At 38.0% G+C, this 20,151-nt stretch overlaps 1 protein-coding gene across 2 annotated transcripts in view; it reads right to left on the bottom strand.

Annotated features, from left to right (window-relative positions):
* Positions 1 to 20,151, bottom strand: part of LOC149713070 (thrombospondin type-1 domain-containing protein 7A-like) — a 205,590-nt gene that overhangs the window by 57,067 nt on the left and 128,372 nt on the right. For both annotated transcript variants that reach the window (XM_089845524.1, XM_089845531.1), the window contains 4 exons: positions 19,309 to 19,487; positions 14,189 to 14,325; positions 2,981 to 3,134; positions 1,266 to 1,532 (listed from right to left, as the gene is read on the bottom strand). In XM_089845524.1, coding sequence (XP_089701650.1) covers positions 1,266 to 1,532; positions 2,981 to 3,134; positions 14,189 to 14,325; positions 19,309 to 19,487 — 737 coding nt within the window. The remainder of the gene's footprint in view (positions 1 to 1,265; positions 1,533 to 2,980; positions 3,135 to 14,188; positions 14,326 to 19,308; positions 19,488 to 20,151) is intronic.

Below are 20,151 nucleotides of genomic sequence, written 5' to 3'. Positions count from 1 at the left end.
CTTTCAAAATATCAAGTTTTTAATATAATTGAACCAATGTTTCTATTTTTAAAATCCATTGAAAAATCACAAAAAAATACATCACTATGACGTGAGGAAAAAAAGCGCGGGATTCCTATATGCGCGAGGTATACGCGTCTCGAGCTTCTCGCCAGTCTAAACTCTGGGTCTGATAGAGGAGAGAGTGCATGGCACCATCTTACGTGAAAAATATATCTGTGACGTCGGCCAACGGGAAACGTTTTAGCCTTTCATAAAAAGAGGATTTCAAATAATTTCATATGAAGCATTTTCAAATGCATATTGCCAAGGCAATAAGCAGAAATCTGAGAATTAAAAGCTTGATATTTTTGAATTCACAGAAATTAATTCTATCTTTTGCTATATAAATCAGAGGTTTTTCAAACGAAGCTTCTCATTCCCTTTAAATATTATATGACCAAAAGTAACATAGCAATTATAAGCGTGACATGCACTCGCTGAAATACTTCAATGGTGGTGTGTTTCCAAGGAAAACCCGATTTCCGTCAACCAAATATTATTGCTCTTAGAATTGCCCATAACTCGGTTTAACAAACAAATCCTATCATAAGTTCATCACCATAAGTTTGTCACTGGTTACTAAGAGTGACGTAGGTAAAACGACATAGATTCTCGTAAATCGTAGAAAATCATAAACCCTTGTTGTAAGAAATTTCACAATTTCGTTTGCCAAAACACTAAATCCATCAACATACTGGTCAATTGAAGGTTTTTCCCGATATCTAAGAAAGTTCCAAGCCAACCTCACCGTGTCGAATCGCTTCTCAGTGAGGAAGGAAGGAGGTTCTGAAGTCGAAAACTAGGTGGGCCATGGACAATGTAAAGTCACACGGAACTATAGCAAACAATGCGAAATTCTTCATTTCTTGGACGAGTTTAACAATGATTCTACACTTCTAGAAACTCTTATAAGATACGTTCCACAACTACTTTTAGAACCCGGCCTTTATACTCAACGTCAAAACCATCCTCGTGCCACGATTTTTGAACTATCAAAGCCGTAACTTTTACCAGTCCCCTTTACTATTGAAATATCCATGGCATCGCATGAACTACCTTTGTACTGTCACACTAACTAAATAACTATTTAACTAAATAACTGGTTATCAGCGCATTACTCCGTTGTTTATTACATAAACACACGGAGTAAAAATTGGCGTAGCTAAAACTGCCTGTGATTGGGCGAGTGCTCGATTTGATAAAAATGGCTTTAATTTAAATACCTGACAGTAGACAGGATCGACTTCCAGTCCGTCTTGCCGTCGACATAATGTTGCCCTTTCCTTGTTACCAAAGCCGCAACGAGCTCGCCAAGGGAGAACGCAAGAACTCCAGGGTCCGAGCACCCATTCGTAGTTGTAACAAGAATGTCCCAGAATGCACGAAGATGTTTCGTTTAACGAAGGACATTGCGTTGAATGAGTGTTCTCCGAATCTGCTTGACGAAGAACTTTTCGACTACGTGTTCGGTTAAGAGATTCGTCACATGGCTAAAATGAAAAGAGAGGACTACAATACTATACTCGTTATATTAGACCCAACCAACAAATAAACAAGTTGGCTAAATCTCGTGTCCATCTAAGGGATAGGATCACGTGACTAACAAAATTGATTGTAGTGTCATCTGTCGTTGAGCGACGAAAAAAATCTCTTATTTTTCTGATTGGATTAGAGTCTGACTCTTGGCAAAATCAAGCCAATCAGGTTATCCCTTTCTCGCCTCAAGACTCGAGAACGAGAGCCGTTATAAAAATTCAAAAGATTTGTTGGTTAGGTCTTTTGGGTATTGTCCATTTTCTAAAAACTACAATAGCGACTTTTCAACTTGTATCTCAATATAATTTCAAGAAGTGATATCTAGTTTATTAGGGAGAATGCATAAGATGCCTAAGTATTCGCGCGCCATGGTCCCAGTTTCCCTTTCAAAATGCAAGGGGGACGAGCTATTTTGCCTCTCCTCAGTCGGAAAATGCGTAATTTTCGTCATTCGCGTCGCGCTGACGTGAGTTTTCCAGAACCAATGAGATGGTGGTTGTAACTTAGAGGCGGGGATAAACTCTGGACCTACGTTTGGACTGGAGATAAAGCTGGAAATGTGGCGAATTTATACCTTCTTGCTAATAAACTAGATATCACTTCTTGATAATTTTAAATGCGCAGTTGTTGTAACGGCGCATTGTTAACGCGGTTATAAGCTCAAATTTCGAATCTCAACTCACTTAAATCCATATCACAACTTTTAATCCGAAGAATGGAACCATTACCCTAGTTTTACATTATTATTTTAACAATAATTATAAAATTAATGCCAAAAAACCTGCAATCACTTGGAAAAATGAAGATTTACGAAAATGGTTTAATTCGAAATTGCTTCTTTTGAACGCAAAAGACGTGTTACTTTGGGACGAAAATCGGCATTTTACTTTGAGGGTAGATGGCGTGAAGCCTTGGTGGACCCCAATTATGTTTCACCATGGAGGAAAGTAGAAAAGAGAAGAAAAGATCGGATTTTGATGCCAATCTCCAACATCGGGAAGATAACGTGGGTTGGAAATATAATTTTCGCATCCTGCTTTAAAAATAGTCGCGTAACAAACGAACAATGTACCACTGTCGAATGTTTACTAGGACACTATCCCACGAGCATTGTACCACTCTCGAATGTTTACTAGGACACTATCCCACGAGCATTGTACCACTCTCGAATGTTTACTAGGACACTATCCCACGAGCATTGTACCACTCTCGAATGTTTACTAGGACACTATCCCACTAATGGGTAGGACTGTTGGATGGGTAAAGAAAGAGCTCCCCTGTACCAACCTCTCCTTATATATTTCCTTCTTGGCTCTCAAAATGCGAGCATCAATTTTTTTCAAACACAGTTTGAAGTGATTTGATTTGAGAAATCGCCATGGTGACTGTTAGGTTAACATACCTGTTCACACGAAGTCCATTCTGTCCATTCAGAAACGACGCAGTCTCCGGGACACGGGAGATCGCACGAACGGCGCTTTATGGGTGAATCGACAGCATTGCACAAGTCACTGGACACAGGTTCCGTGGGTAAGTCGTCCACCGTTAAATAACACCTTAGAATTGAAAGACATTAGATTACCTACAACTTTCCCAAACTTTCAAATCACACAAACACTAAATACATTTAGGCCTAGGACTTAAGTTATGATCACCTTTTGCTATTACAAAATCAATTTTGGTGTTTATCTATATCTATATAAATCAAAGTCCTGACTGACTGATTGACTGACTGATAATCAACGCCCAGCCCAAACCACTTGCCCTACAAGGCTGAAAATTTGCAGGAACATTACGCATAAGTAGTAGGCGCGTAATAAGAAAGATTTTTCCAATCCGCCGCCATCTTAATAAATGGCGCCCAGAAATGTGAAAAATCTTCTATATGCAACAAAGTCCGCGCGTCTCAACCGATTTCACAAATATTTAGTACACTCGTTTCCTTTAACCTATAGACGGGCTGAAGGGCCTTTTGCGTTCGATTTGTTGCTATCTTTTTAAATGGCGGCCAGAAATTTAAAAACCCTTCTTTATGGAATAATGTCCGCATGAATAATAAAAAATGCATTCCTAGGGGCTGACGGGCAACGCCGAGTGCCTTCGCTCCTAGGGTGCTACAAAAATATCAGTCATCAGTAAAATCATGAGTTAATAATATGTTAGCTCCCTATAAGTTACTCAGGCTCCATAGGCGTAATGTATCCAGCGATTTCTTCTCATTTCGCCCGCGCGGGAAAAAAATCCGAATTTTGCGCTCTCTCTTGTCGAAAAAAAATCCCGCCCGTACGGTTCCTCGACCTCGAGTCTTCGGCTGCTTTTTCACCAAGGGAGTGTTTTAGTCGTGAATGTTAAACATTAAATCATGGCGTTTGTGTCAGTACTGAGACCAAAAAAAGTGCAGGAACTCAATACAATTTGCCGATATTGATAAAGAATGCTAAAGATACGAGTTGTTATTGTGACTTGAAACCAGAAAATTATACAACCTGAGCTAAATCCAATAGTATTGGTCCATTTGAGCGCCGCATAGTTCTCAAGAATCTCGCGGCGTTTTCCGCGGGAAAAATAAAATCACGTGATCGGCCGCCATTTACGGAGAGAGGGATTTTTATTCGCATAGCTAACTCGATCACGTCCGTGAGCGGGTGGGCCGTGGTTTTGGTAACTGATTATCGTCTGCTTCATAATTGAGAGAACTGCAGGGCACAATTATAAAATGGCAGCGTCCTAGCCTTATTCTTTAATTTTTTACTATATTTTGTTCCACATTTAGAAATTGAGGTTTCCAATTTAATTAAATAGTATTGAAATTAAGCCAATTAAAGTTTCCGTGAACAAAAATTAACCTTTAGGGATGTTCTGTGTCCAAATACGGAATGAATAGCAGCCGACGACAATCAGTCCAAAAAATACTAGGGAAGTGTGTCTGGCAGCATTGCACCTCCGAAAATGGTTTCGCCGCCGAAAATGAGCGACCGCCGTATCGGCGGCGTTACTTCAACATGGACCAGGACTATCTACTGATATCTTAACTGTTTTCTTAACCGTGGCTACTGAGCGAAATATTCGGCTGCTTAAATAGCTCCGATATCATTGGCTAGCTTCCACTACACGCGCTTCCGGGGAAAACCGGATAGAAAAGTAAATAAGATTGTCGTTCACGTGGCGGCCGCAGAGCGTTGCATATAATTGGGAAGCCGGTGGCGCAGGAGAAAACGCTGGAATATAAAAATGAATTGCCTGAGTAACTTATAGGGAGCTAACATATTATAAACTCATGGTAAAATCTACCCATTCTTTATATCATTTTGATGGAAGTTCTTATTACACGCGAGCGACGCCACGTGTAACAGCTAGTGCCTTCTATAAATTCCGAATACTTGTTCTTTTTTGACCAACGACGGTAAATAGTTGATATTAAATAAGTTTATAAGATATGTTTCATAAGTATGACACTACGTATACTTTGTAATGTTGGAGACTTACTGAGAGCTAGTTCGAGAACGACGCGAAAATTGACTACACGCGATTTTGCAGTCCATCTTCCTATTTAGTCTGTATTAGGCCTTTGACAGCGCCTCACCAGGCGTCGCTTTACGAAAATCTATGACGTTTCACCTACATCACTTAATGACAAGCTCCCAGAAGCCAATGACAAGCTCCCATAGAAGCCGGTGGAACATATCTTCTGAACTTATGATATTATAACCATCTTAAGGCCTGTCCAGACTGACACATTTTGCGAGTTCGCATCTTCGCTTTGCTTGTTTGCAAGATCGCGCTACTGTCCACATTGGGTTTTCGCTACTTTGCGTCCTCACCTCGCGAACATACAAATTTCTTGAGACAAGGCCAAGAATTTCGCGCCTTCGCGAGAAAAGCACCAATCACAGACGAGAAGAAGGCTGGGGCGATTAGTTCCGATTTTCTCTTTGGACAACGTCGCCATCGACAGGCAGATGGCGCAATGATTGCTCAAACTTTATTGGCTCTCAGAATGGGAAAAGCAAAATTTTTGCGTGTATCAGGACAGAAGTGCAAATGTTTTTCGTGATCTGTTGCGAAGATGCGAATAGACGATGGCGCGAACACGCGAGCGCGAGTTCAATGTGGACAAAGCTTAAGTTATGAAATTAGCAGCAAAGGAAGCCGATGTTATCAGGCAAATCATTTTTGTTACATTTTTGGGGGTATTTTGTTTACCGATTCTTGCACTAATTATAAGACCAGTCCGCATAGTGAAACATTCAGAAAATGACTCCGAATGATTTTAAAATTCAAATTAAGTTCCGATTTTAAGGATAATTTTAGACAAGCCCCTCCGACCAATCGCCTAACGCCCTACCTTCTTATTAACCAAATTCTCGTGGCACGCTTATCACATCGCGCGCAAATTTCATCAAATCCCGCGATAAATTTCATTTGGCATGGAGGGTGCCACGAGAATTTGGTTAATAAGAAGGCAGGGCGTTACGCGATTGGTCAGAGGTCCTTGTTTCAAATTATCCATAAAATCTGAACCTAATTTTAATTTTAAAATCATTCGGAAGTATTTCCTGGATATCTAAAATAATGGATAAAACAGCACTTGATTTTCCACTTCACCCTCTCTTCAACGGAATATATTTGATAGGTTTTTTAAATGGATTGAATGTTTCTTCGTAAATATGAATCGATTAAAAATGCTTGGCAATTCGGCTAATTTCGAACCATTTATTCAAACCCAAACTAATACTATACCATTACCTATTTCACCGCACAAATATTTGATTATCATTATTAGGGTTATATCGATCGACGTCTTATGTAACGCACTTATTTCGACACAGATATAATTCTTGGTTATCGGTTTACGTAGATAAGGAAATCCTTCTCTTAGGACAAAAAGATATTATAGGGATAACGAAGAAGCTGGATGAAAGGGCTGCTGCGTTATTACTAACAAACCCTTAGGGGCGATAAAGTAAAAAAATGACCGTATAAAGTGGGATTATTTTATTGCCCTCTCTGCTGTCAGAGAGAATTTCTAATAGGGAGTGGGAGCTCTTTCCTTTCCCTTGACAGTGATAAATACAATGTAGCTCAAACAAGTAGGCTGCGACGCTAAAACTGGCCAGGTAAATTTCAGGTGACGTGGCACTCTAATTTTAAAGTTTACCCTCAATCACTGTTGTTTGTACAATTATCCAATAAGGGTTTGCGATTTCGACTGCGACTGGCGCCATTTGGAGTTATTTTAAGTCAGACGTTTCCCTTTCCCTTAAAAGGTAGTGTCCATCTCCCCTAGAGACCCTCTAGCAATATTCTAGAACCGCTCAAGAGGGAGGGGTCACAAACAATTATACCGGAAATAGACCTGGCCAGTTTTGTTGATCACGTGATTTTTGAGCTTCATAATATTCCTCAGTTTCTACTCCCTATTATAAATTCTCTCTGCTGCTGTCGACCGTCTCGCTAGACATCCACTCTCCTTACATTTTTCTACATTGCATAGAATCCCCAAGTGGCTTCCTTTACTGGCTCTTAAAGGAAGACTATCACCAATATCCTTTCTTATTTTGTCCTACCAGGAATTAAGATCCTCCTTGGAATGGGTTGGCAAAAAGTCATATAGCCTATGCTGCGAAGTGTGAGGTAAAAAGAGGGTAAGGGCCTAATCTCGCTATGAACGGGGATCTATGGATGTCAGGACGTTACTTATTTTCAGTCATCTGATTGGGTTATAGAAACTACCACATTATTGCGGCTTCTGTTGTTGCAACAGAGATTTGCATATGACAACAACAGGTTCCATAAAAAATGGCTCTCAAATTCGTGATCTAAAGGCGATTCATTTTAACTGTGCTTTGAAGTAGGTCCTAATTTTTAAAAAAAAATTTCATACAAAACATTTATAGTTGCCAAGTCTTGTCTTGAAAGCTACATATTATCAGAAGTAAGATGAGACTAGAAGTACTGAGCTAACCAAATTCTTCACTTGGCGAATGCTAATATTCTTGATAACTGTTGGCTCTCTGGTAGCGGTTTCTGAATATTCCCTCCAAAAGGTTTTAAGGTGAGACGCTCGTAGCGGTAAATGGCCGAACTAGATTCAAGCATCAGCGTCCGTGTTCCGCGGCTTTAGGATGAGGGGAAGGGGTTGGAAATTTTTTGGAACTCGACCAATGTTTTTCTCTCTAGTGTAGGCGCGATGGAAGCGGCATAAAATTCTCAAATTTGTTCACTATAGTGCCAGGATCTACTACCAATCTTAGAGCTCTTTACTTCCAGTCTCATCTTACTTCTGATATTATTTCGAAGAGTTCCGATTTCCAGCGAATTATTGGCCCCCCGAAAATAAATGGCAGTTTCTATCACTGTTCTAGTACGTTTTACTGTAATTAGCTTAAATATTTTATTTTGTTCTTTAAGCAACATTATCTAACTACCCAATTAGGAGAGAAGTCACACCCATCTCAAAAATACAGTCAAAACTCACCCGACCAAGAAAAACTCCGTGCAGTACTACAGATCCTACTGTAGGAGGATATAACTATGCAGCAAATACATTTCTTGTGACGCGAAAACTGAAGTTTTTAATACGTTGTTTGTCCTATCTCCATTTTACCCAGTGATCACTTGTGAAATTGGCCTAATTGTGCTTTGTGAGGTAGAAAATTGTCATTGAATATTTAGGCATAGATAACATAGAAGTGGCTGCCAAAAGCGTAGCTGATTGCCAAATGTAAGTACAATCAACAGAAAGTATGTAGGCACAGGGGAGTTTTGTATTCCCAGTATAATCTGTGCTCTATTTTTCCTACGAAGAACTTGGCTTATTCGGCTTAAGAGGCATTCAAGGAATAGGTTAGAATATTTTTGCTTCTTGAACACAATCAGACATTTCGTAGTGCAAAATTTGTTAGTGTAATTCGGTTTTTCTTGGAACTGGTCGTACTATTCATACTTAAAGGGCCAGATAATATTTATTTTTGTTCGCTCAGAGCCTCCGTGGATCGCGTTATTGTCGCACATGTTCTATTTACTGCCTTAGTTTCTGTTATTTATATTTTGCTTTGCAATCTAAAGGAAAAATGGTTGAAATTTAAGGTCTTCAGGTGTTCAAAATATTTCGAAGTCCCTTGAATCGAGGGGTTAGTCAATTGAATAATCAGGTGTACAAAACCGCTGAAATCGTTACTTGACTTCTAGAATTCTTAGAAAATCATCAGTAATCACATTAATTTTTGTGGGTAGTCAAAGGTAGTCCAAAATCTCCCATAATCACTGCATATAACGTGGAATCTTGAAAAAAATCGGTAACAATCACATGATTTACTAGTAATCTTTTGTAATCACCTCGGTAATCACACATATCGTGAAATAATCACGCATAATAAATCGAGAAACTCGAAAACCCAAAATGAAAATCGTAATCATTTGAAATAGAAATTATCACTCTATAATCACTGCATTCATCGTCATTCACGAAGAATTCAGCTGGTAATCACGGCATTCACCAAAAAATCACCGGAATTCATGGAATTCTAACAGAAATCGCAAGTAATCTGCGGCAAACGGGAAATCAGTGTAAAGATGATCGAAATCACGGAAATCAAGGAATTCATTCAGTAATCAACGGAATTCACATATAAATTCGGATCAGGTGTACAAAATTTTGCCGAATGACTAGCCTTGAATAGCTTTTCAAGTGCTACAAATACCCTTTATTTTAAATATTTTGAAGTCCATTTCAAATATTTTGAAGTCCATTTCAAATATTTTGAAGTCCATTTCAAATATTTTGAAGTCCATTTCAAATATTTTGAAGTCAATTTCAGATATTTTGAAGTCCATTTTAAATCTTTTGAAGTCCATTTTAAATCTTTTGAAGTCCATTTTAAATCTTTTGAAGTCAATTTTAAATCTTTTGAAGTCCATTTTAAATCTTTTGAAGTCCATTTTAAATCTTTTGAAGTCCATTTTAAATCTTTTGAAGTCCATTTTAAATCTTTTGAAGTCCATTTTAAATCTTTTGAAGTCCATTTTAAATCTTTTGAAGTCCATTTTAAATCTTTTGAAGTCCATTTTAAATCTTTTGAAGTCCATTTTAAATCTTTTGAAGTCCATTTTAAATCTTTTTAAGTCAATTTTAAATATATTGAAGTCAATTTTAAATATATTGAAGTCCATTTTAAATATATTGAAGTCCATTTTAAATATATTGAAGTCCATTTTAAATATATTGAAGTCCATTTTAAATATATTGAAGTCCATTTTAAATATATTGAAGTCCATTTTAAATATATTGAAGTCCATTTTAAATATATTGAAGTCCATTTTAAATTTATTGAAGTCCATTTTAAATTTATTGAAGTCCATTTTAAATATATTGAAGTCCATTTTTAATCTTATGAAGTCCATTTTTAATCTTATGAAGTCCATTTTTAATCTTATGAAGTCCATTTTTAATCTTATGAAGTCCATTTTATATATTTTGAATTCCATTTTAAATCTTATGAAGTCCATTTTAAATATTTTGAAGTCGATTTTAAATCTTTTGCAGTACTTTCGAGATCTATTATTGAAGTCCTATCCACTCCCTTTGAAGTCAAATGAAGTCAGTTTGAATTCTGTTGAATAATATAAATCTGTAATCGTGTGTACAAAATGAACGCTTGTGGTTCTACCATCGGACCATCCTTAGCCTTATTGTGTAGCGGAGGATGTTTCTTCGCAAATCCGAACTGATGAATGATGGTGATAATATGCCTTTGCGTTCCATTTCATCGTCATCAGAATCATGACCCTTGGCACGAAATCTGCTTGTTCCGAGATCAAACAGAATTTATGATAACGCATCTTCAGTCGACTGGGCCAAATATTAACTGAAGAATTCAGACAGCGTCTATTCTTTTGTATCATAAGACAAGCAAAGCGTTGAATCAAGTACATTTACGTCGGTTTGGCGTGTTCAAAGGGAAGGTGACGCGGAAAATCACGCTTTCTGAAATTTGTTTCTTGGTTTGTTCAGACAGCATCTGTTCTTTTTACCTCTCAGAGTGACTATGACGTCACTGAGAGGTATTACACTGGACGTGTCTGTGTGTGGGTGTCTACACCGCGTTCGCAGTTGCAAATTTGGAGCAAACGTGTTCGGTGAAAGCAATTTTTGGCTACTACTCCCATCGTTATGATTAAGAAGTACGCGGCGATCAGCTAGGATTGCGAGAAACGTCTAGTCTCCTGCAATGTCAGGGCTTCTACCAAAGGTTCACGCAATTGCGGGGTTTTCTTATCATTTACTGCGAATCAATCGCCTTGTATACCCTAAATTTCCGACGATTCTTATAAAGGCATACGCTAGAATTCAAACGTCAACAATAGGCTATGTTTAAAATGATTTAAAGGCCGACTTCCATCGAAAAGAGTTCTAGCGAACTGACAACCGAGCATCAAGTCTAACAATGGAGCGACCGTGCTGATTTTCGAATCCCCGCTGGGGTAAAAGATGGAAGGGTTCTCTCTAAGTGAAAGCCGTGCAATGTGGTTCTAGCAAACTGAAGAAACACAATAGAGAATTTCCTACAGGGGAAAGCAAAAATTCGAGAGGAAATAAATTAAAATAGATTTCTATCGTTCATCTTCAGTTCGCCACATTGCTCGTCTTTCAGTTAGCGAGAACCCTTCCAACTTTTGCCCCCCAGCGGGGCTTCGAAAATCGGCATGGTCGCTTTATTGTTAGTCTCGATGCTCGGTTTTCAGTTCCCTAGAACCCTTCTCGATGGAAGTCGGCCTTTAAGGAATCACGTTTCTTTAAACTGCTCAACTAGAACTAAGATAAATTAATCACGATTAAAATAATTAATATCAATTATATTTAATTACTTAAGAAAAACCTCTTAATTTTGTCTCGACTCAGAGAGGTTTATTTTGGTTTCCCCAACTTGTTGTATCATAAGATAAGCAAGCGTTGAATCATGATTTCACAGTTGAAAACCAAATTTTTCTCCCACTAATTTAGATATATAAAAATACAAAGTCTTTGGTACGCCTATAAACAAACATTATATGACAGACAAATATTAGCATTGTCTATAACATTGTTACTTCTCCTGAATAATAACATGGTCAAAGGTTGTATGCGCTCAAACATTCGGACTAGTTCGGGCACTAGATCTCTGGTATTATTTTTGTTCAATTTTCGAAATGTCTATTTCTGGAAGAAAATGTTTTCCAGTAGATTTAAATTTTTCAACGACACTGAAACAGAAAAATATAACTTATAGGCCTGGATTATCTAGTTTTCATTTTTAGGGGTTTTTTATTTTTTTTTTGCGTTCTGGCGAAAATGGAATACGAAAAATCGATACGTATCTTCTGATGCTGTTCACAATACATGTATACATACATATATTTCTTTAAAAATATAGAAAGTATCAAGTCTAAAGTTTTTTCTTTCCAGAAAAATATCTTATATCAAACCGACAATAACACGGTTCTACAGAAATTTCAAAGATATTTCTCTATATTTTTCATTTCGTCTATAAAAGAGAGTTCAAAACGCTAAGGGGAAGACGTGTACGTTGACGTACACCTGAGACGTTGTGCAATAGGTAAATATATAAAGTAGGAGAAGCTAATTTAAAAATATAATAAATGACGTTTCTAGTCTGGAGAAATGATTCAAATGACGCTCGCGCTCTGAAAACAAATTTCCTCATGCGAATTCTTTATCCATGGCTTAACAATAAATCACCACAACCACGTCACCAAGGAGCCCAGTCAGAAATTTAAATTCCTTTTAGGAAAAATAGGATTTTTTTCCCGGAATTATAGGATTTTATAGGAGAAAAAAAGTGTTTTTATAGGAAAATATAGGTCTAAAAATGCTCATATATAATACAATTTTGGAGCTTAAACTATGATGAAAAATCTCAAAAAATAAATAAATTGGATTTCACTTCGAAAATTCAGAGGAACTTAATATAATTTATAAAAAAATCCTAAGTGAGCTCCGCAATTTCGGTACCTATTCAAATGTGATCTCGATAAAAGCAGCTAAATTTTTATAAAAACGAAAACTTCGACTAAGTCAAAAAATATAGAATATTATAGGACCTTTCAGGAAATTATAGGATAATATAGGACTGTTTCAAAAATATAGGATTTTATAGGAATTATAGAACCGCTGGGCTCCCTGCGTCACGAAAAAAATCGCTGCGCGCATGCCTGGAAATCCGGAAGTTGCGCCATAACGTGATGCCGATTTACTTATCAACAAGTTCAACAAGACCAAATACTTAATATATCCACCTATTTAAATTGTCGACAAGTTAAATTTTCAGAAGAGTTGTTTGCAGCCAGGCCTTAAGAGTAGCTGAATTTATGATAAGCGAGAGTGATATTTTTACCGCGGTTACTAAACGTGAAAGATCTTAGGTAGCGGTCATTGTTGGGTGCTGTACAACCTTAGCATACTGGAAAATACACAGAGTAATGCAAAATGATTTTTGCCCTTGTCATATTTTCCATTCAGTTGACTTCATGGTGCTTGTGAAATCGACGTTTTACAAAGTATTTTGTGCAAATAAGAGCTAAATAAGTATGAGTACGTATGAAACTGTAGCCGCGTCTCTAGAGACAACGCTAAAAATATTTTAAGGTCGTGAAATGCTTCAAAAGCACAAATTGGCTATTTCTATCGAAATGAAATCAAATATGAGATAAATTTAAAGTTGAGCGCTGATTGGAAAAAAATGAAGATGTAGAGAAGTAAAAATGAAGACTTGGTTGCCCTATTACATAATGAAAGGACATCCCCGTATCTCTAATATAACCACAGTTATGAGCCTCCAAAGTATAGTGTAATGTTAATCCTATGGAGGGAATATTCACTAACATTTTGCTTAATTACTCGGCCCCTGTTTGACGCAAATTTCCATGATTTCCCTGAATTTTACTATAAATTTGAAATTTCCCTGAGGTTTTTGTCAACTATTTATTTTCCTGATTTTTCCAGGTTCTCCAGGTTTGTATGATTACTACCAAAATTTAACTTTTAACTTTTAGATACTTATTTGATTCTAAACTTAATTAGTGCTTTAAAATTGGAAAAAAAAGAAACATCCCAGACTTCCTGAAATGCCGTACTATTTTATCGAAAGAGAGGAAAGGATCTAGCCTTAACGGATTGCTCTTATTCGTCAAGCAAAAACGCGAGACCTCGTTTTGTTATACACAGGGCCGGAAATAAGCACAGGACACTGGACATTGTCCAATAAAATTTTAAAATGTCCCATAATTTGTTTAAAAACTAAGGGGGTCACTGGAAATTTTGACCAATAAATTTTCCGAAGTTTTGATACCTTGACTATGGAGAAGCGACACCATTTTTGCACACTCCATTCACAATGTCCTATAAATTTTCCAGTCAAACAGGGGGTCACTGGACACATGTCCTAAAAGAAATTTCTCTAATTTCCGGCCCTGATTATACATAGCCCTAAGGAAGGTTTTCATCTCATTTTCTCCATTAGTTTTTGTTATTTCAACTTATTTTTGGCATTAAGCAACTCCTCCCCGAGACCAGCAATCGTTCGTCAATCTTTGTAACATTGCCAGGGCTTACTTGATTTTTCGGGTTTGATATCCGGGTCCGCAATTGTATTTTCCCGATTTGGCAGTCACGTGACATTGGGACCAGAAGGGATCCGCAAACCATTTATATCGATCGCACAAACGGGAAACAACGAATTCTTCTTCTTCCTGAAAATATATTACAATAGAACTTTTAAAATTAATAAAATATATAATATAATATTATGTAATTCAATATTCCCACAATAGTAATACAGGGTGAAACAGATCAGACCAACATTTATTTTGTGGGAAGTGGCGTGGAACTGCCAATTAACGGCATAATAATCGTTGTCATAAGTGGCATGACAGAGTTTAAAGAGTATATCAGCTCGGTCCAACCAGAAGTTAATGACTTCTTATCCTGGGAAGTATTGGACACTAAGGCTTTATATAGTATCCATCCCTGCTAGTCAAAATTGCCTATGGCATTCGTAAAAGAGGGTCGAAAGTTTCCTCCCCACTAGGAAAACTATCTAATCTACTGAAAAAAATCCCACGCCGAGAGGCTGTGGCACTCAAACTGTGGGGCGTGTTCAAAACTTCTTCAGCGCCAATCATTGAAAAGCCGTCTGTCTAGAACTCTCTGAAAATCCATTACAATCCGTGGGCCTAGGACCCTACACTAGTTTGAACGGAATTTCTAGCAGTCTATTAAAACAGCTGTTCTTGTCACCGTTTCTGATTCGTTACCTCAAACCACAGGACACACCTTAAAGTTTCGTTACCTCAAACAACAGGACACACCTTAAAGTTTCGTTACTTGTCCGCTGCTGGTGCGCAAATCAGCCTGCCAGCTCAAAGTGAGAGAAGCGCCGTAGGTGGCGCGGTGATCGGACCTAATACGAAGTTGGCTAACAGAGATGGTTCCGGATATGGTTAGAGTCCAATACTTCCCAGGATAAGAAGTCATAAACTTCTGGTCCAACAAATACGAGGGTCTGACAGCATCGTACTTCCAAAAATGGCGATAGGTTAATTTCGCCGCCGAAAATTTAACGAAAACCGTAGCAGCGGCGTTACTCCAATATAGACCAGGAGCAGGAATAGATTTAATTTTAGAAGCAGGAATGGAGAACGGTTAGTATTTACTTCAGTCCGACTCATAGCCAAGTATAGTGGCCCTCCCTCCAACACGTAACGAAAAGTTTAAATTATCTTATTGGCTCACTTTGATGACGTTGCTGACGGGGAGGGCGAAAAATACGCAATTCCTTTTTACCTCTGTCGCTATGACCGGCCTCTTTTTTCATACCCCCCAGTCCCGTGGAAGGGGTCCGGGACTTTGACGCGCGCCCAGATTACTCTGTTCTTCATTCCTATTTCTAAAATTATATCTGTCCCTGCCAGGACTAAACAAAATAAAAACTAGCCGTGCACTTTAAAAAAAAAACTTGTCCCTACACCTTTAAAACTAGAAATAAAAATGGCGGATCTGATCTAATAAGTATTCTTTTCTACCCTGTATAGCAACATGTAAGAAATACACTCAATTTGTGTCTTTTTTCGAGTGGAACGTAAATTCCATTAACCAAATTTATTTCTAGAATTGCCCCATGGGAAAATGTCTTCCTAGATGCAATGGGAAATGACAGACTTATAGTCTTACGTTACTTCTAAAATTCCCAATTTTCAGCGTGATTGTCCTAATGGAGGAGGACAATATACGATTTCCCTTTTATTGATTTTGGAGTCAGGTCAAACGTGATAATATAATTTATTAGGGATAGTTGTTTCACGGTGATGATTTTAGATAATTCATTAATTTAAAGTCTTCGTGGAACAGAAAGTGACGGAGTCAGCTGGATGAAATCATCCAGACGACCAGACTCGCTTTCGTTGGTCGACCAATCAACGTGTAACTTTATAACAAAATCTTTTTTCCTCTTCCCAACGAATATGGTTTGATATTTAAGGCATCTGGCAGTTACTCATATCTTCCTTCTTTTAGTTAGGCCAGAAGTAAGATAAGGGACTAGAAATATTGAGGTAACCAAATTCTTCACTCGGCGAAAGTGAATATTCTTGATAACACACCAACGGTTGGCCCTCTGGTAGCGGTTTCTGAATTTTCCCTCCAAAACGTGAGACGCTCGCGGTGGTAGACGGCCGAACTAGATTCAAGCACCCGCGTCCGTGTTCCTCGGCTTTAGGTTGAGGGGAAGGGGGTAGGAAATATTTTGGAACTCGACCAATTTTTTCTCTTTAGTGTAGGCGCCATGGAAGCGGCATAAAATCCTCAAATTTGTTCACTATAGTGCCAGGATCTATTACCAATGCTAGAGCTCTTTACTTCTAGTCTCATCTTACTTCTGGTTAGGCCTATTGTTCATCATAACTTTTTAGCGCGATTGTAGTTTTGTATGCCAGAGTTTTCTCCAAGATAGGGGCAGAAATTTGTTTTTCCTTGTCTTAGAGGAAACACTTGGCCATACTTTCAGTTATTTATATTTGCCTCTAGTATGACCATAAGTAACATAATAAACATAAGTATGACTCTTCCTATTGTAATAATGGAAATTTCAAAATGAAACCTATAATCAACACTGACACTCTCACTTACATCAGGCCAGGACTTGCAACTCCGTCGGGTACTTCATGCTGGTCTTTGGCGAATGACATAGTTCTACAATTTTAGCCAATCACAATAAACCATCTCCTTGAACGTATTTGTGTCGGAAATAGCTCGTCTGCTATTTATTGCACAAGCTCGCGCGGTCGCGGTGTTTGTATGTTCGACTTTAAGATTGCCACAAGTCGGATATTTCAGCACCAAAAATGATAAGCCTTTTGAAGTCTAAATATTCGGTAACTAAATTTACCCAGTGCAACTTTCAACTTCGTAATCTGGCCGCGCTAAAGTCGGTAAAAGTCAATACAAATCAACTATATAACCAAGGCTTAGGACCGTTGACTCAAATCTCAATGGCGTCTGTTTAAACCTCTGAACCGGATTTTCGATATGGGCGGAAGTCGCTTCATTTTCCACCGCTAGGGGTCTCTGTGCTGGGCGCGAACTTATGATGACGTAAAAGGTCCGAAAATAGGTTTTTAGTTAGTTTTGGCTAATTGTCATACTTATGGTTATTATGTTACTTATGGTATGACTACATTCGACTGACCCATTTTTCGAGCTCACCCTAAAAGTAGTTGTGTCAAAAAAATTCGGTTTTTGTATTTTTTGTAACTTTACATCAAAAAGTGCCGATCTGTTTTCATTTTGAAATTACCATACAGGATGTTTCAAAAAAGATGTTATGACCAAAGTACAATGAATTTTTTGGAGGCGATTTTGATTCGTAAATAAGCGATGACAATTTGCCCCAGGGGTAACAGTTTACAAATTATGATTGGAGTGTTTTACGGTTGACAATGCTAACTTTATTTATGGGTCATCTGTTAAACACCGTAATCATAACTTGTATTGGGCCTTAGGGCAAAATGCCATAGAACATTTTTGACTCAAAATGCCCATTGAACCAAAACTACTTCGGTCAGGCCATCCTTTTTCATAAAACCCTATATAACGTCGAAGTAACTTGATTCCAACCTAATGATTTCTTTGACTAATATTTGTTTACTAGGTTCATTAAGCCAAATAATAAATTTTTAATGTAAATGTTAGTTGCAACCACCAGTGGAAATTAATTCGAAACTGCTATAAAGTGTCTATTCATTGGGGAAGCTTATACTTTAGATCAGAAGTTAATGACTTCTTATCCTGGGAAGTATTGGACACTATAGGAAAACGATCTAGTCTACTGAAAAAATCCCACGCCGCGAGGCTGTGACTCTCAAACTTTGGGGCGTGTTCAAAACTTCTTCAGCGCCAATCATTGAAAAGCCGTCTGTCTAGAACTCTCTGAAAATCCATTACAATCCGTGGGCCTAGGACCCTACACTAGTTTGAACGGAATTTCTAGCAGTCTATTAAAACAGCTGTTCTTGTCACCGTTTCTGATTCGTTACCTCAAACCACAGGACACACCTTAAAGTTTCGTTACTTGTCCGCTGCTGGCGCGCAAATCAGCCTGCCAGCACAAAATGAGGGAAATGCCGTAGGTGGCGCGGTGATCGGACCTAATAAGAAGTTGGCTAACAGAGATGGTTCCGGATATGGTAAGAGTCCAATACTTCCCAGGATAAGAAGTCATAAACTTCTGGTTAGATATAGGAAACTTTCTAGATTCGAGCGTCAAAAAGCAACCGGGGGCCAGAAATCGTATTGATTTTTTAAGCCTTTGCGTATAGAAATGGTTTCATTTCAAATGGAAATGTAAAAGAATCCTCTTTCAGACATCTCCTAGAATTTTGCGTGGTAATCCTACGCCTTTCGTAGGACCATCAAAGGAATTTCTGGCTTTTTCCTAAATTTTACTCTGAACTATTTTCATTCGAAAAATTTAAATCCTAAAAGTAATTTAACAGAAGAGTCTCTAAACATCTTTCGGTTCGGTAAAAACCAATGAAGGGTTTCTGAGATACATGGTTCTATTTTGATGCGTATTCTTCATAGAATATATATTACAGACGGTTGCTGATTAGCCTGAAGAAAATTTAAGGCCGACTTCCAAGGAAAAGGGTTCTAGCGAACTGAAAACCAGGCATCGAGACTAACAATTAAAAAACGTGCCGATTTTCGAATCCCCGCTGGGTCAAAAGTTGGAAGGGTTCTAGCTAACTGAAGATGAACAATAGAAATCCTTTTAAATTTATTTCCTCTCGAATTTTTGCTTTCCCCTGAAGGAAATTCTCTATTGTGTATCTTTAGTTCGCTAGAACCACATTGCACGGCTTTCACTTAGCTAGAACCCTTCCAACTTTTGACCCAGCGGGGATTCGAAAATCGGCACGGTCGCTCCATTGTTAGTCTCGATGATCGGTTTTCAGTTCGCTAGAACTCTTTTCGATGGAAGTCGGCCTTTAAAGCGAGGGGTCGGACGGTTTTGAAAATTCGTACGAGTTTTTAAAGCAGCTTCACCACAATTATTTTTCATAATAATTCCAAATAAATCGTGGGAAAATTAAAAAACTGGACAAAGTAACAAAAAAGTGGTTTTGACCTCTGAATGCAATCTGTGATGTATCTTATAAAACATTTTGGTTGCTTACCAATTCATTTTCCACTTGGTTAGGACACTTTCGTCCAGAAGCATTTGGTTTCTGAAGGACCTGTCGTCTTCTCGACTTGTATCCCGGGCTATGGACAGAAGTGCACGCTGACCAGCTTGACCATTCAGACATCTTACAATCAACTGGGCATTCTATCGAACACGCTTCTTTCAATATCCCTGAGGAAATATTATGGCGTTTATTTCAAATTGCATAACGATGACGTAAAACACAGACAAGGGGAGTGAACTTTCACCGGAACACTTCTCCTAACGCATTGTATACTATGGAGGGAAAAGGTGTACGGGATTTGCAGGCGCTAGCATATAATGAAAAATGAGTAATCACCACACCTTTAATTGATATGGGATCAATTCAATTCTGTTCTATCACTTATTGCCATACAAACGTTCAATGTAGTTACTACAATGTTTTTCAACAACTTCGAGTCCAAAAACAAAATATACGGTCCATTAAAAGAAGGGTGAAAAGGAAAATCAAGTGATTTTTTATCGATTCTTCTTCTAATTATAAGACCAGTCTGCGTTGTGAAACATCCAGAAAATACCTCCGACTGATTATAAAATTAAAATAAGGTTCAGATTTTAAGGACATTTTGAAATAAGCCCCTCCGACCAATCGCATAACGCCCTGCCTTTTCGTTAACAAAATTCGCGTGGTACGTTCCATGTCTCGTGCCACGATTTTTACATCGCACTCAAATTTCATCAAATATCACGATAAATTTTATTCGACACGAGAATTTTGTTAATAAAAAGGCAGGGCGTTACGCGATTGGTCGGAGGTACTAATTTAAAGTTATTCGTGAAATTTCAAACTAAT

Source organism: Phalangium opilio, unplaced genomic scaffold, assembly GCF_054372755.1.
Source record: "Phalangium opilio isolate 3A_F unplaced genomic scaffold, DU_Popi_V2 ptg000009l_1, whole genome shotgun sequence".
Lineage (NCBI taxonomy): Eukaryota > Metazoa > Arthropoda > Arachnida > Opiliones > Phalangiidae > Phalangium > Phalangium opilio.
The sequence above is the reverse complement of the archived record's forward strand: the minus strand, read 5'-3'. Positions and strand labels throughout refer to the sequence as shown.